The 17791-nt window shown below is 36.7% G+C and overlaps 1 protein-coding gene across 1 annotated transcript; it reads right to left on the minus strand.

Annotated features, from left to right (window-relative positions):
- Positions 1–11380: 11380 nt before the first annotated feature.
- Positions 11381–13661, minus strand: LOC104449723 (transcription factor MYB20). Its single transcript, XM_010063965.3, has 3 exons — positions 13265–13661; positions 12846–12975; positions 11381–12245 (listed from the first exon to the last, which is right to left on the minus strand). The coding sequence occupies exons 1-3, from the start codon at positions 13395–13397 to the stop codon at positions 11606–11608; spliced, it is 903 nt and encodes a 300-aa protein (XP_010062267.1). The 5' UTR covers positions 13398–13661; the 3' UTR covers positions 11381–11605.
- Positions 13662–17791: the final 4130 nt, after the last annotated feature.

A 17791-nucleotide genomic window follows, 5' to 3' on the forward strand; every position in this document is an offset into this window, starting at 1 on the left:
AGAGTCCGGAAAATTCGACGATCGCGATTAACAAGATCCAGTGGACTCGGGTCTAGGCAATGATTTTCCTTTGTGACTTTATTCGAAATCTTCCCCAAATGGCCGCTCGTGATTCGACAAGTTTTCATGTTTTGAGTGGCTCGAATTCGGAAATTGAACAATGTTTTTCAGCACAAACGAGTGTGTGAGGTAGAGAGAGAGAGAGAGAGTGGAAGGTGGGGCGAAAAAAAGAGCCACTAAGTAGGCCAACGGAATAATCGGTGGGCGTGCTTGGGAGGACAGGCCCTTCGATCCTGCGACCGCCCCAATGACAATTAATCCCCCCCCCATTTTTGCTCTCCCATACTCTCTCTCCTCTTTTTGCCACCTTGCCCCTATCCCCATGAACTTTTCCTAAACTAGAAAAGTCTTCTTTTAAGGTAATGCACGAAATTCCCAATATGTCGACATGATGATGGTCCCACCATCTCCTTTATTAAATGGAGATCGGAACCGGGCGTAAATTTAGGGATATAATGAGATATCCCTAGGTTACGTGATGTGTTGATTACACTAATAATTTTTTCGAAATCAAATTGAAATAATTACTCGACAAATTAGCGTTATCCCGTTAAGCACACGAGGAGGGGGAAAACAAAGAAAGAATAGAAAAGAGCAACGCGACATATTCACCAAACTTCTCTTCCTCATCCTCAAGATTGCATTTGCAACCCAGACAATTGGCTAGTTGGTACTCTTATCTTCCCTTCTTTGCTACACCCCACTACTCGTCTTCTCTTGAACTTTCTAAGTGTCGAGATGGGATATGGTAGCCCTTCCATGGGAGACAATGATTGTGGTGTACTTGGCATTCTTCTTTTCACATGGGTTTCTTTTCTTTTCTCCTTTCTTTCTGTTATTCACTTTTGAAAAGGTACTTATTTATATAAGCCCTCCCTTTTTTTCACCTTGCATATATCTTATGTTATCTCCAATGAAATGCAAGGATATTCCCCCACCCCACTATGATGTTGTTGGAAAAGCCCTCCTTAAAAGAAGTCAAATGGCGTGGCCACTGGGGTCAGCTCACCTTGCTTAAAGGATTGGACTCCATGATTGGTTTTATGGAAATTCTAATCTATGTTCATGATGTGATGAGGTAAACAGGTGTTGCCCTCTAATTATTGTATCATCCAATGAGCCCGAGGCCTAAAAAAGATTAGATTATATCATTAGTTTCTTTCAATGTCAAAATGACGTAAGGATTGCGAGTGAAACCATCATTAATTAGGGTTTCCAAGAAATCGTATGTTACCAACTGGGATGAGCAAGAATTCCAATTGGTCCTCAACTAGTTATCATGCAAACTTCATGCCTATGTCATATATGCCTTTCTAGGACCACCTATAAATCTACTCTTTTTCTAGCATCGAATGATTAAATTGTTAGTATTGTCAAATAATTTATGTCGCCCGACCCTTAAAGGTCCTCAACCGATGCATCGTTAGCATTATATTCTTTGTAATTACAACAGGATATAAGTAATGAAATAGTGTGATGCACTGTTATGATCGATGATGACAAGTTGAAACGCTGTCCTTGCGTTTATACTAGATGGGCACATTTGTGTTTAATTTTGGTTTACTGATGCAATGGGAACTTTCCTAATACACGAATCTAGAACCCATCTGAACTCCTCCCCAGCATAGTTTTTAATCTACTCTTCTTATACACTCAATATTGTGTGTCATAGAATCATCAATGGAAACCTCATTATGGCGTCGAAATAATTAGTTTCTTGCAATAAAAGAGATTTCATTTGCATTTCATCATAGTCATAATGGATGAACTATCACAAGCATTAGTACTTAAACATTTTGCAAGATACGTTTCCCACTCACGTCAACTATAATAATCGTTTCCCTATTAAGGTATTTTAATGTAGGGTGTTTTACTGTGGTACACTAGCAAGTTAAAAACAAAATTTCATGAGTAAGGATTGAATATCATTCCAAAATTTGAAAAAGTGTACATGAACTTGTGAAAAAGGTATAGAACTCAAATTTCCTCATTTTAGGTAAGGGAAAACCCTACTTAAAATCCACCCGGAGCAAGCACTTTCGCATGCAAATGAGCTTGCAACACATGTTTCTGGATCATTCATAATCACTTCTCATGGACAAGCGAGTCACCGGAGAACATCTCAGTCAAATAACGTGTGAACGTGTCGAAAGGAGGAATCATCGACTGAGACGGAAGTGGGTGACAAGTTGGAGGCAAGATTCTGTTCCTCTGTCCTGACAAGTGACACCCAACAAAGTTTTTCTCTCCCTCCGATCATCGATCAACCACACATAAATTTCCAAGTTGAAAAGGAAACAGTTTGACTCGAATAATGCATCCGAGAAAGTACGGAGCGGCATAACATGACGCCACGCCGAGCTGGTCTTTTAACCATATCGGAGATCTTTTACTTTCGCTTCCCGCGTTGCTTTTGTTCACGCGTACGTCGGTGACGGGACCAGAAGCTCCCACTCACTCAATTAGCTGATCTCACACCAGAGTTTTATTTTATTGTATTCGAAAAGAAGATAAGCTATCTTCCCGTGGTGAGATCTGGTGAGATCTCCGGCCACCGTCGATCTCTCCGACCACGCCAAGGAATCAGCCAATCTCATTTCGCGTTTCTGTGTAAGCCATTCTTGCTGTCATCAAAATAATAAGACCAGATTCTATGCACTAAATGACAATGGGCACCACGTTGTATATATGTAATGATGATAGCTTGAAGTACAAATGTCATTGTGATACTTCGAATTAACTCATTTAAGATATCAGTCGTTTTGACTCATTCATACTAAGTCTCATGAGATTCATTTTTTTGGAGGTATGGATCATTAATTATTTATCTGAGATGTCACTAATTTTGATAGTGCTCTCACCTGAATATAGTTAACAGTGAAGTACAATTGTTAAACGACGCCTTTATATCAAAATGTGCCTCTTGTGAGTTGATTGCAATTTCAATCATATAACCTAAGAATTTTTCCTTGTGTTTGGTATGCAATTTGATTATTCATGTCCCTTTGTTATCCTAAAAGCCCTCCAAGAGCTGCACCTTGTCTAGTCTCTCTCGCCTTGATGATCACTATTCCACCCTTGTTGGACCTAGTTGTTATGGTTGTGATGAATTAATTCGATCAATTGCAAACATTTAGACAACTTTAAGCATCTTTCCTGTATAAGAAATAAGATAGGCTAATTTATACTTCAGATAAATATTCTAAGAACTTCATCTCACAGATAGGAGAAGGGCTTGAAAAATAAAATAAAATAGAAAGAGTAAAAAAACTGCCCTCAATGTGGCAGACTAAATAAATAAATAAATAACTGTCCTTTCTGGGTAACAGGGAAGTTGATCAATTTTAAAACTTTACCACACATTTTAAAAAGAATTATGAAGTGCAACTATTTTCAACTGATTGATGATGTACTTATTATATTCGTGCATCTGGTGTCTACGCGGCCATTATATCTTCTTGATTCTTTTCCACTTTATCAAATAACCATAATGAGCGTGGACTATCGATTTTGCCTTAGAGCTACCAAAATACTTAGTGGCTTACAAACTAACCCCAAGCGGGACCATTAAAATCAGTATTTTTGTTTTCTACATGGAGATGTACCTAATTATTGACATCTTCTCGCGTCTCCGTATGACCCAAGTTGCTCATTTTGAATTTTTCCAGTTAAAGTAACAAGATATAGAATATTATAAAGATCGTAATATCCATAAAGGTCGTAGACCATCTTTGTATGGTGTTTACCTTTTGTCGTCAGAAATGGCCTGATAATCTATCATGAGACGGAAGATCTCGTCGGGTGATTCACGTGGCGATTTAGAAGAATACAAAAAAATAATAATAATAAATAAAAAAAATCAGAAAATCGCACCAAAGAAGAGAGTGTTGACTTCATTTGGACCATCTTTTTGAAATTTGAAGGGCATTATTGGTCTGAAACTCGCCGCATATGCCGAAAAATTAGAATTCGTACTTTCACACCAGCATGAACCTCTGGGCTCACATTTTCTTCATCGCTATCTTTGAAAGCAAGAATGCATTTGTGGTGGAAAATTTCAAAAGGAAAAAAACAAAAAAAAAAAAAAAATAAACTTATCGTACAATGACCAATTAAGTTCTAAATATTTTTATTGTGTCAATTGAGTACTAAACTTTTTGACGATTTGCTAATATAATTGTTTTGATCAATTTTGACTAGAAATTACCGACATAGATGCCGATCTTCTTATGTGGTATGACCATTGCTCATGTGGATAATTTTACAATATATATATATATATATATATATATATATATTTTTTTTTTTTTTTTTTGTGACCTAGGGAACCTATCACACGGCCGGCACGTGGGAGTAAACCTGGGGGGCACGCAAGAAACCACCACCCACGCACCCGGCAAGACATCACGCAGCGCTTGGCCTCCTGGGCTTGGCCCCTGGGACCTCCAGCGTGGAGTCCAGCAGCCCTACCATCCACGCTGCAATGATGGGTGGTATAATTTTACAATTTTTATAATTTTATAATTTTATAATTTTATAATTTTTTTTTTTCAACTTTGGGCCGACAAGATTGCTAGCCAACCATCGCCTGGTCTAGATGAGGACAAGGGCTTGGAAGTTGCCTAGACCAAGTGAAGGCGTTGGGCTCTCATCCAAATTTAGTCAAGTACAAACCCTTGATTGTTAGTTGGCGAAAGCAGTGATGCTCTCATCTAGTGGTCATCAGTAGGGGTGTGCAATTAGACCGGTTCTACTTGAGAATTGGACCAGATTGCCCAATAAATAGGTTTGGAAATTGGTTTCCTTGGAATCGGTTTGGGAACAAATTCCAAATTTTTGGAACCAGTTGAAATCAATTCAAAAACATATTCTGAGTAAATACCTACCCGAGAATTGGTTTAGATTGAGTTTCGGAACTAGCTTTATAAATTAAAAAGCCAAAATAATTGAGAATTAGTTATAACATGTCAGGTTCCATATTTCAATTTTGGAACCTATCCACCCTAGAATCGACTACTCTTAGTCAGCGGTCCTCACTTATGGTTGGTGATCTTGTTGCCTAGAGTTAAATAACAAAAGAAGAAAAAAGAAAAGAAAAGTAAAAAAATACACAAAAAATTACAAAATTACAAAAATTATCCATGTTAACGTTGGGTGTGCCACGTAAGATAGTCGATGTCCACGTCAGCAGTTTTCAACCAAAATTAGCTAAAATAATTTTATTGATAAATTGTCAAAAGATTTAAAAACAAATTAGTTGTTGTATAATAGATTTGTGGCTTTTTTGATAAATTTCTCGAATTTCAAGTACCTACACATTGCAAAAAATCAAGAGATTGTTATCTTTCTATTAGGTTAAGCCAATTGCATTTCACAAAATATCGTGACACGCCCCGGAAAAAAACCCATGTTCTAACATCTTCTTGCCATTGTACTATTATTAGTTTCATCGTTCACATTGAATCAATCCATTTTCCATATTATCCATCTACTCATCTGTTTCTAATTTTGAAGAAAAATACTAGCAACGCTCTTGTCAAGCTCATCGGAAAATATGCCATGGATCTCGTGACAAACATGTAATGAAAAACAGATAGGGGAGCATAAAATTACAAAAAAACTGCAGAACCTAGAATTGTTTACGAGGTCATCAACTTAGGTAACAATAGGTGGTTGGTATGATTCCTTGACGATTAAGAAAGGCAACGTTAGAATATAACCTAGTCAACGAATTTATATGATCAACTGCATTCAAGTAAGCCCTCCTATGCATGTTTGCCGCAGGGGCTGACATTCTCACATCTGCCTTCCCCTCTTCTTCCTAATTTTTACTTTATTTTATTCATTTAGTTTATATTTCTCTCTTGATCTCGCCTCAAGCATTTGTAGAACCATTCAACTTTGACCCGATGAAAAATGACTGAATTTAAAGCTGATTTGGTTCTTAAAGCAAATGTCTCTTCATAAATACCGGTTGGGACATAGTTGACCAGCTGTACGGATCAGGTTAGTACGGCGCTTCTGGTCCGAGATTTTGTATTTTGACATTTCTACGAATTTATTTCCCCAAAGTCAACTGTGTTTTTGTCTTGATAAAACTCTTGAGATCTTCGGATTCGATTGTGAGTCCTAGTCTTTGTTATTCAATTTTGGCGATTGCAATGGTTCGTTCTTTTTTTTTTTTTTTTACCTTTTTCAAGTAAGCTGATCGAAACTGAAATTGCTTTAATGAAGAAGAGTGGATTATATTTTCAATTGTTGTAATTTATGGATTATCTGATAATCTATCTATTTATCTATTAGTAATTAACTGGAAAATTGATTAGACAAATACCAAAGTGAATCTATATTTATATGTGTTAAAATATTTAAATAATAAATCACGCATTAATCTAACAATTTAAATTTTTTAAACAGTTGACTGTGTTTTCACAAAATCTCACATGATATCAAAACTAGAAATCTTCAGTTTAAATTTTTTCAAGCCCCGTTTGCCTCCCAAATAAGATATTCCCACGTTTAGTGTTAGACAAAAAGTCCATACTAAGCATGAGTGGGTGTGTTAGAATATTTAAATAACAAATCACGTATTCATTTAACAGTTTAAGCTTTTAAAACAATTGACAGTGGTCACACCAAATCTCGTAGTATATAAATGCAAAAGTCTTTTTTATTTATACACATCGATGTATGTCTAGGATCTCAAGACATGTCGAATATGAGTCCATAGTTTATATGGATAGAATATCCAATCAATAAGCTCAAATTAATAGTTGGAGAGAGATCATATATATCCAAAGAGCATGTAAACCTCGTCCACAAGCAACCTTTGATACTTTTAACAAATAAACATGGCTAAATTGTGTGGAGTACAAGATGTGTTATCCTGATAATTGAATGTTGAGGCCTAAAATTAATTGATCGGTATGGTTATTATAAAAGGAAATTGTTGGTACATCATAGAATCGTTGGAATAGTCAAAGTTGGGATGACATATCAGTAACTACTATTTCCTCACAAAGCCCCGGTCGAGTAGGATGAAAGATTGGAAGGTCTAGGTCCTATATAAAGAGAGAAAAAAACTGATTTAATAATCTCAAACTCAGATCATTCGCACGAATCCTTTATAATATTAAATTAGAGTCAAAATTATTGGCAAATGAACTTTGGTAATTGCCAATGAAACCTTGAATAATTCAAGGAACTCAAGAATTTGGCTATTATATTATGACACATTTCAGATCCTCACTCTGTCTGTCACTACCATTACGAATGGTGGGACGCGTGTCGCTATTACTAGTAGCTTACGGTTTTAGCTTGCCCAATCAAGCAATCTTTGTGATGGTTTCATAGGAAGATGATTGAATCATCCTACCAAATGTTTATTTAACTTAAATTGGGTGACCTAATACTCGTCTTGTAATACCTTGAAGTTATATTATAGCAATACCAATATGATATCCACTTTGTTGAAAATTGGGATAACGATAGGTGCACGGACTATTTACAAACACTAATGTGCGTACAATTAGATCTTGGGTCTTGTTAAATGTTGCCATTGGGTCACTGATTGAGTATAATTAATGAGGAAAGATTTTGGTTTTCAATTCATTAATGAGACATAATATGATTTAATTGGGTGTTTAACTTGTGTCTCAGAGACAAATGTGAACAAAATCCTCAAATCTCATGGGACTGACCGAGCTTGTAAGAGCTTAAACTTTGTGCCCGAAGAAGCATGAGGTGTTTAATTCCCGTTCGATACAACCGTTTTGAGGTTAAGCCATACAGAAATAGCTGATAATTCTTTTCAAATTCTCCAAATCCCGACATAAACGGCCTATTTATTGATTAAGTCCAGAGTCAATTCGGTTCAAAGGAAAAAACAAAAAGAAACAAATTACTAGCAAAGAGAATCGTTCGATTTTAGATCACTCATTTTTAAGACATTACGGACAAGGCAGTGCATTGAAAATTGGGAACTTTATTTATTTATTTATTTATTTAACAATTGATAAAAAGTCACAAAAAATTTAAATTATACATATTGTGATACATTTACTCTAAACTATTTTTTGTGACATTAACAACTCAATCATACCTATTTTGACATATTTATCCTAAACTTTTTGTTGAGACATAAAAAAAAAAAAATCTAAAACTTGTACTTATATAACCCATTTATCCTTTGAGTTTGATCTGACAATTTTCCAGTCAAAATAACATTATTTTTATTTCACTCGGTGCCATATCAAAATCATTTGCTTTCCAACGTCCATGTAAGCGGATTTTTAATATTACTTATCGACGAAACTTTGAAAGAGGATAAATGTGTCACACGAGTACGAGTTTGAGAATTATGGCTTTATAGAAAAAAAGTAACAATTGGCATAATTTGAAGTTTTTTTTTTTGGCGTCTTTTTCTCTTAAAAATTTAAGGAGTAATTCATTTATAAGAAGACTAAACTTGGAAATTACTTATTTGAGCATGACATCAACATTGGATTAGTATTAATGAGCAGTTGGAACAAAGAATTGGCCTGGTCTGACGACCCTTTCTTCATATTTCTTTTATGCACTCGAGAGTCTAGCTCAAAGACCATTGATTTGTTAATTATATAGAAGACCTACAAAAATGGATATTTTAATTGCTTATTTGCATGGTCGCATCCACAGTCAAATCATGCATATTTTTGAAAATCTTCACATTGATTTTAGGGCAAATTGCCGTGATACCCCTCCAATTTACTAAAAGAATGCACTGATTTTATACAAATAGATTGACAGACCTCTTTTATTGAGCCATTATTAGATGAATTTGTGACACCACTCCATTGTAATTTAGGTGCTCTGTCAGTCTATTTATGTTGCACGTTGTGACATCAACGTGCCAAATGAGTTGAACCATGTTATCATTTCAACTAATTTTGTTCGAAAAAGTGAAATCTTCTAACAAGAGTCCATCACAAACATTTTTGGAAAAAAATTAGGGGTGCCACAATCAATTTTTTCAAAAAGAATGGGTGTAAACTGCAAAACGTAAAATTGACGGGCATCGCAATAATTTTGCTTCTTTTTCATTTTCACTAATGTCCATTCATTTCGTTCTCTTCATAAGGTGTTCTTGAATGCAAGTACATTCTCTCGATTTTAAAAACATCAAATTTTCATTTTAAGAACTGCAAAATCATTTACTTCCAACTAATTAAAACCTTGTCTCTTAACTTTAAAACAAGGGCTGATTACATAAATGAATCTAGATTTGATCAGCGATTTTTCATAACCCCAGCATTAAAAAAAAAAAAAGTGATAATTGTCCAAAGAAATCCTAAACCTATCATATGATAGCTAATTTAGCTTTAAACTTTTTAATTGTGTCAATTTAGTTCTAAATCATTCTTTGTATCAATTTTGCCTTGAACCTTTTGAAGATTTATCAATTTAGTCATAAATCTATTATCTGGATATTTGACCAAAAATACTATATTGGTAGATTGTTAAAAGGTTTATAATTAAATTAGTAAATTATAAAAATATTTAAAACTAAATCGATACAATTAAAATACTTATAATTGAATTAGCTTTCATACAACAGGTTTATGATTTTTTTGGATAATTTTCCTTTAACATCATATAAATTCCGAAACTAACATGTTGGCGTTATCATTGAAAATAGAATTCACACATGATTTCTTTCTTTGAATTTTTTTTCAGCTGAAATTGATTTTCTTCGTAGCTGAAGTCTTTAAATAAAAATTTCATTTGTCAGTCATGTAACTCCGATCTCCCCTCGTTTCGCAAATTAACAACTATTTCCTCCCAACCTTGCAATCATATTGCCAGCACGAGTTCCTCGGCTTGCGATATTGTTCAATTTCCCCTTCCGTGTCTCGATTGGAGTTGAACGGTCAACGTATTGGCCCATTCAAACGTCGATTTCAGGATCCCAAACTCGGTTGACTTTCCTGTTCCTTGAAAGCGGTCATCGCAACTAATTCGATTTCCGTCCTTGTTTATTTGCAGTTGTAAATGATAAATCTCTCCCTCAGGAACTGATCCTAACCATAAGACATGACACAAACAGCTGGCCCTCCAATTTAATACTTATATTTCAAACATGCCTCCAAATTTGTGGCAGATTATACACAGTGCCCGGCTTAGATTGCTTATTCGACTAAAACAATTGATTATTTTACACTATGTGCTTACTAAGAGCGAAAGTTTCAAAGAACACGATAGGCTGAATATCAAAATATTCTTGGACGCCGGTGGTCAGGATTGTCATTGCCCTAGATAGACCTCAGAGGACTTTTTAGCATTGGCCTCCAAGCCGCCAAAGTTATAAATTAATAAAAACACGATGGAAATGCAAACCGGGCAAGAGAAATGAAGGAGGGGAGGATTAGCCTCAGATCCGTCTGCGGTATATCCTACGCTGACTTGAACTGAATTGTCGGATTTACAGCAAATTGGGCTTTTTTTTTTGTCAAGATTGTAAGCATATGCAGATTCATTCTATCGATTTGATTTAAAAGCAAGTTGTTGCCTACAAAAAAGGGGTTGGCTCGTATCTAGGTTCCGTGTCCTAGATGTTCGAAAGTGACTTCCAACGAATTTTTAATTAGAATAAGATACTTTAACATCTAACAAGCTTACGTCATTCATGACTTGATCCCTTTGAACTTTTTCTTTGGATGATAAATCTCATTATACTATTTTGAGAGTCCATATAGTAACTCCATCACTGGCTATTAAGATTGTTACTTCATCTAGATACTCGGGTCGCTTTGCTTTACAAAAGTTATCCAAGGAGAAGAAGTTTTTCTCCAAAATCTCACAAAGGATAGTTACTTCGTGCTTATCGCAAAATTGATGGAATTATATAAATATAGTCTATCTTCCAAAATTAAATATTAGAAATTGTGCGATAAGAAGAGAAAATAATTGAGACAATCACAGCCCCCATTAAAAATGAAAAAAGTTACAGTATGAACAAGGGTCCGTACATCTTCCATCCATCTAAAGCGTTAAATTTGTCGAATTTTATGTTAAATTTGAAGGGACATATTAGTTTTGATGGTAGAAATGGACTCAAAGGTCATGCATCTGATCCGTGCAATGACATCTCCAATCACAATAATGACAATGATCCATTACCTTTCAAACAACGAAAGCAATGAACAAAGTCATATTTAATTGAAAAAGGTCATCGAAATTGCCAAAAATTAGGATCCATTCTGAAAAAATAAAAACTTTCAATCAAAGAGTAGCAACTGGTCCTTTAGACCATGGATTTTTGTACCATTTCTTGATCCTTCCGTGGTCCACATAAACTCTCTCATATATTCATTTTCTTTCATATAAGCAACATGCTTCCAAAAGGGCGAAAGTGCCCTCCAAAAAGGAAAAACTGAAATTTTGCTACATATCGGCAGAGATGGGGTTTTTTTCCCCGGTTCTGCAATAATTTTTTATTTAATTATTCTGCTAATAACTGAATTTTAGAACAACATGTATTTATGTATTTACACAACCGAATCTCCAATCACAAGAGCCCAGTGTACGAGGCAGACGTTTGGTCCAAAACAGGATCGGCGTTGATTAACATGTCCCAACTGAAGTCTTCATCTTTCCAAAAGCCAAAACTGTCGTTGCTGTTGTTATCTTCGCAGAAATCGCCCTGAGGCCAGTCCATGAACGGCAAATGCAGGTCCTCGAATATTTTGTTGTCCTCCCAGGACGATGATGGTGAAGTCGAATACGAAGAGGACGATGAAGAAGAAGAAGGGACTAAGATCTCAGATGGGTCAATGAGTGGGACGTCATCTGAGCAGAGGAAGCTGTTGATGGCCTCCATTGCATCATCAAGCGTGCTTCTTTCTTCTTCTTTTGACTCAGTCATCGTCGGTGGTGACTCGAGATCGACCTTGTTGCGGTCTGTCTGGGACGAAGCATCATTGGTGGATGATGATAAGGTTGGTTCTGGATCAGTTGATTCTTGGGGATGGGTCTGGGCTGCTTGGGGGGGTTGTTGATCGGTTGTGTTGTCGTTGTTGGTGACTAATGGCTTGTGAGTGAGAGGATCAATGCCCATCTTCTTGAGCTTCTTCTTGATGTGAGTGTTCCAGTGATTCTTGATCTCATTGTCTGTTCTTCCCGGGAGGTGAGAGGCTATTTTCGACCATCTATTACAACACCGCAAGAATTGACCCATGAACATTAGTTTGCAAGATAGCTGTACTTTCAAAATTATTGTAACTTTACTTTTCTCAAAATTAAAATGATGGAAGAAAGGAAAAGTCAATCGGCACTGTTCATATTATTGTTTTTAAGTGGACTAGATTGATTATTTCAAAGATGATGTTACACGGGCCAAATCGTAAATTACATAAGAAGACTTTATTCTAACCTTTTCTTTTGGAAAAGAGAGTGATGATTTTTATCCTAATCGAAAGTTGTTTGTTCTAGATAATTTCGTCGGATTAAATTTTTAATTGAACGAGAAGATAATTTTACAAGCACTATACATATATGTGTATATGTATGCCTATATCTAAAAGTACGGAAATCATTGGATGTGGTGGTTCCATCAGGAGCTAGATGTAAACTGGGCTGCATACAATAATTTTTTGCAATTCAACTAAGCGATGATACTGAGAGAAAGAAAACCAGTAATAATGAGAGAGAGAGAGAGAGAGAGAGATTTATGTGGAAAAAGGGGAGGAAGCATGGCATGAGAAAGAGCTTTTTCTGGTGACAGATAAAAGCAAGGCAATGATGGTGACCTGTTGCCAAGTTGCGCATGGAGGTCAATGACCATTTTCTCTTCATACTCGGACAAAAGGCCTCTCTTCAAGTCTGGCCTCAGGTAATTGGTCCACCTCAGCCTGCAACTCTTTCCACACCGCAGCAGTCCTGCAAATGTTCCCCATCATCATCTCGATAACATTACCCATCCTCTCATTTCTTTCCCACGGATAATGAATGCATTGCGATCGACTTAAATTTCATAAATGTCCATTTTGATTGTCTCTTCGACTCATTTATGAAACAAACACTTCTTTCGAGTCTGCGAAAGTTGGGTTAGAAAGATGGAAAGAAGAAGAAAATCTGAAGGAGTGAAAGCTTAAGCCACTATGAAGAGGTCGTGATTAGATTGCGATGCACGGTTAGAGAGAGAGAGGGGAGAGAGAGAGAGAGAGACCAGCAAGCTTGGGAACAGCCCGCCAACAGCATTGGCCATGGGTGAGGATGAAGTTGATGAGCTTCTTGTCCTCTTCAGCTGTCCATGGCCCTTTCTTCAATCCAACTTTGTCACAGCACGGTTGTCTTCCCATTCTTCGGCTCTCCCTCTCCTTTTCTCTCTGCGATCGCCCACCCAAAAACCAAAAACAAGGAAACAAGAGACAAAGCTTTATTCCCTCTTTGTCGAGATGTTCTCTCACCAACCCCTCCTCACCTCTCAACCTTCTATTTCTATGCAATTCCAAGCAATACTTGAAAAGCTAGGCCACCAAGAAAAACTAGCAAACACTACTCAGAGAGATCCCGCCGAGAGAGAGAGAGAGAGAGAGAGAGAGAGAGATTGCAACACAACAGGATAGAATACATGGGGCACCAACCCCTTTATATAATCGAACTCACTCTCTAGATGGCCCCCGGCTTGGTGCTCATCATTGTTAATTTTCTATTTCTATCTTTGTATATTGTTTTGGGCTCTTCACGACTCTCGGAATATGCATTTTCCTTTTTGTCGTTTCGTATTTCTTCTTTTCTTTCGCGAGTGGGCGTGTATAATTCTGACTTTGGCCACTTGTCGCTAACTCGGCAAGAGCGACGCGTGAGGAGAGGGCTCCCGCAACAACGTCCACTTCAGAAAGCGCCACCTCACCACATTCGTTGCTGCAGTTTCAAGTGTTCGCGGGTGTGCCCGAGAAGCTGACTCCCTCTTCACAAAACACCTCCGTTCATCATCCCGTCTCCATCGGAGAGCTTGTTGTATTGCTTCCCCAAGTTATATCATTGTCTTTTCGTGCATTCAAACATCGTGGATCGTTCTCTTATCATTTATCACATTGCAATAGCAATGCTAAAGTTTATAAAAGGTGCACGGTTTCCTAGTAGTGGGGTTATCCATATTTTCCCCTTGCATAAAAAAATGTTCTGTGCTTCAAGACAACTAGGTGAATAGCTTATTCATCTGCGGTAGCATTCGATGTACTTGAGGCTCGTCATGTCATGATATTCCTCTTGGAAGCTATGACTTTATAGTTAAGACATGGAGTTTAGACAAGAGACAATAATGATTTTCTCAACATAAGCGTATGTATAAGGGGATAATTGTCTGAAAATTCCTAAACTTATTGCTCGACGGCCAATTCAATTCCAAACATTTCAATTGTGCCGATTTAGTTCTAAACTTTTTGATAACTTGCCATTTTAATCCTAAACCTTTTAACAGCTTGCCAATTTAATTATTCCAGCCAATTTTGATCAGAATTCACTAACGTGAATGCTAACCATCCTATATAGCATGGTTAGGATTGCCTTGAATAATTTTTTGTTTTTTTTTTCTCTTTTTTTTTTTCCTTTTCTTTTCCCTTAGCCTGTGACTAGTATTTGGTCATGGCTAGCGACCGACTATAGGCAAGGGCATGTGAGGGGTTGACCCTCGTAACATGGGCGAGGGTTACCCTCACCAGATCTAGGGAGGGCGACTCTTGGGAGCCATGGTTCAGTATTGGTCGCTGGCCAAAGGGTAAGTAAGCATAAAAAAGAAAAAAAAAGATTAAAAAAAAAAACAAAATTTTTCCATATCAGTATCGGTCACACCATGTAGGATGATCGACAATTGCCGATGTCCACATCTATGATTTTAACTAAAATTGATCGGGAGGACTAAACTAGCATGTCGTCAAAAGATTTATGACTAAATTGGCATGTTATCAAAATATTTATGACTAAATTGAAAAAATTAAAAGGTCTAGAATCGAATTGGCCGCCGTACAATAGGTTCAAGACTTTTCAGATCCATTTCCTCACATAATGGTCATGTCACGTTAGAGAAAATACCACAAAAATTTCATGATGGAATTTTTTTTTTTTCGATCCTACCATGTATCATGACAAGACGAGTCTAACTCTCTCCTACAAGTTTCGGAAATTATACCTAAACAAAATGGTTCAATTCAGATAAGGTGTGGACTCTCATGTCCAGTTCTCGTATTCCCAAGAAAATCGAACGAGTGAGTTGAGATAAGACACCGGGTTTGGTTGCCGACGTTGTCCCTTAGAAATGAAGGGTTTTCTGAGATCATCTCTGGACATTTGAGGTTGTGCCATCAAAACGAAAGGAATGTTGACGAGGGTTCAGTTAGACCTGAAGGCACCTTTGCTCCGACTTCTTTCATTTATCTCGTGCCTTCTGAGAAGGCGAAATGCCATCTCGGTGCTTGCTTCACTTAATTTGGCTGACTTTGGCCTTTTTAACTTTGACTTCAGCCATATTCTTGCGAATCCTCCTCAAATTCTACGGAATTCGGTGGGTTGGCGGAGAAATTATAAGGAATTCAGTAGATAAAAATATCAAGGACCAATGAGAAAGTGGGATGACATGAGGTCTCGATACTATCTGCAATGACGTAAAGGAGTCTAATCAATCTTAAATTTATTGTATGAATGTCGATTCAGTCCTAAATTTTTTAATTTTATTAATTGAGGCATAAACCTTGGCTTGAAACTCTAATATAGTCCTTTCGACTAACTTTCGATGAAACGCTGATATGACAGATGCCACGTGGGATGACAGGTGATAATTGAACTGCTATGTCAGTGATTTTCGGCGAAAATTGATTGAAATAACTACATTGGAATTTCGCATAAAGTTTTAGGACCGAATTGATAAAACTAAAAAGTTTAGGATTAAATTGGTATCCGAACAATAGGCCTATGATCAACTTGAGTAATTTTCCCCTGTTCATGGCAAATTGAGCTAATTTTACTAAATTGAGGGAGTCAATTGAGGAAAATAAAGAACAAGCAAGGAAAATGGAGATAAATTCCAAATACTAAGAGCCAAAGTGCAGTTACTCATTCGTATGTAGATCGTAATCTCGACTGGCGACTCCGGGCGGTTGAAGCCAAAATGGGACAGCTTGTGGACGTAGGTCATTATCCTCTCGACAAAACGACCGAAGTTCTCTCGCAAAATGTCAATGATGAGGATCAATGGCATACAATGCCAAAAAGGAAATTAAGACCTTTTGGTTTATACGCGAGTTCTTCGGTCAATATTCTCCATTGGCCTTTTCAGTTCAGATTTTTTTTAAGGAATGTCCTCATATACCTGTTCACCAACCAAATTTCAAAATATGACAATTTCACGATACGTTTATTTCGCAGAAAATGAATGATTTAGATAACATGTTCTTTAAAAATGATCGTTTGTATGGCTAATAAAAATAAATGAACCAAAAATTATTTTTATTGTCCACGAAAATATTTAGATATATATTTTATCAATAATATAAATATTTTGTATCGATTAACATATAAGTTATCGTTTTTAAGGAAAAAAAATTTCCAAGTCATTTATTTTTTGCTAAACAAAAGAAGCCTCAGTGCATTGTTCGGTGACATGTATAATCAATAGTTTACAATTTGAGTATATCCTCAATAAGAAGCGTATTGGTGCACTAGTTCACAAGACTCTTTAAATCAATATGCTTGAACTCATGATGACATCTGGTGCTAGCTCTTTAATACTCGTTTAAGATACATAAATCCTGCTAGAGTTTTTCGGTGTTCCATAAATCGGTTAGGATTTGCTGTCTAGATTAATATTATAGGGTGGTCCACAGGAAAGAGCTCAAGTTCATGTTCATCAGCATACCTAGTTAATTAGGGCGAATTGTTTAAAAAGCTCTAAATCTATCGTACGACAGCTAATTCAGTCATACAAATTTTAATTGTACCAACTTAGTCCTAAACCATTTGAAGATTTGTCAATATAGTTATTTTGATTAATTTTGATCGAAAATCATTTACATGTACGTTGTTCATTTTACGTGGCATGACTGGTACTAATATGGATAAATTTTAAATTTTTATTAATTTCTTTTCTTTTCTTTTTTCTTTTGTTAAGGACCGCGACATTGGCAAAGGATCAACAGTCCCCACCAGCTCTTAACAATAAAAAAGGAAAAGAAAAAAAAATTAAATTAATTACGCGTTAGATATGGCTTCGGATCTTGGCGTGTGTGAACAACCAGTTTTTCTCTAGATATTTTTAGTGAGGCTATTGTTATGTCAAGTCATGAGATACATCGATCGCCAAATGAAAGAAGGAACTTATGTAAGCAGACGTGTTTCAATGGCCGGACAATCGTAAGAATAAAGACTTAGTTACGGCATTAGTCATCTGAAAAAGACAATGCATAAATGTGAAGCCCGGCGGGTCGTTGGGGTTAATCAATCTTCCACCTCCAAGTACTCTTCTTTCGTACAAAGAGGAACGTGCTGGGCCGAATAAGCCAGTCGCGATTGCCCCCATGGTGGTCCATTGATTGAGCTGTGATTGAGAAGAATAGAAATGGGAGACTCGCATCAATTGACGACTCGAGTTTTACTTTGTGTCGTCTGCTTATGATCTAGGCCCTAGCAGACCTTCAACGTTCTCCAACCTCTATCTGCCGTCTCCGTGTTTTCGTCCTTCTTTGAAGAACGATCGCAA

This window comes from Eucalyptus grandis, chromosome 6 (genome assembly GCF_016545825.1).
Source record: "Eucalyptus grandis isolate ANBG69807.140 chromosome 6, ASM1654582v1, whole genome shotgun sequence".
In the NCBI taxonomy this organism is placed as follows: domain Eukaryota; kingdom Viridiplantae; phylum Streptophyta; class Magnoliopsida; order Myrtales; family Myrtaceae; genus Eucalyptus; species Eucalyptus grandis.

Coding starts and splice junctions, on each gene's coding strand:
- LOC104449723 (XM_010063965.3), bottom strand. CDS start 13,397: ATGGGAAGACAACCGTGCTGTGACAAAGTTGGATTGAAGAAAGGGCCA. Junction 12,976..13,264: donor GGCTGTTCCCAAGCTTGCTG/GTCTCTCTCTCT, acceptor GAACATTTGCAG/GACTGCTGCGGTGTGGAAAG. Junction 12,246..12,845: donor CATGCGCAACTTGGCAACAG/GTCACCATCATT, acceptor GTGTTGTAATAG/ATGGTCGAAAATAGCCTCTC.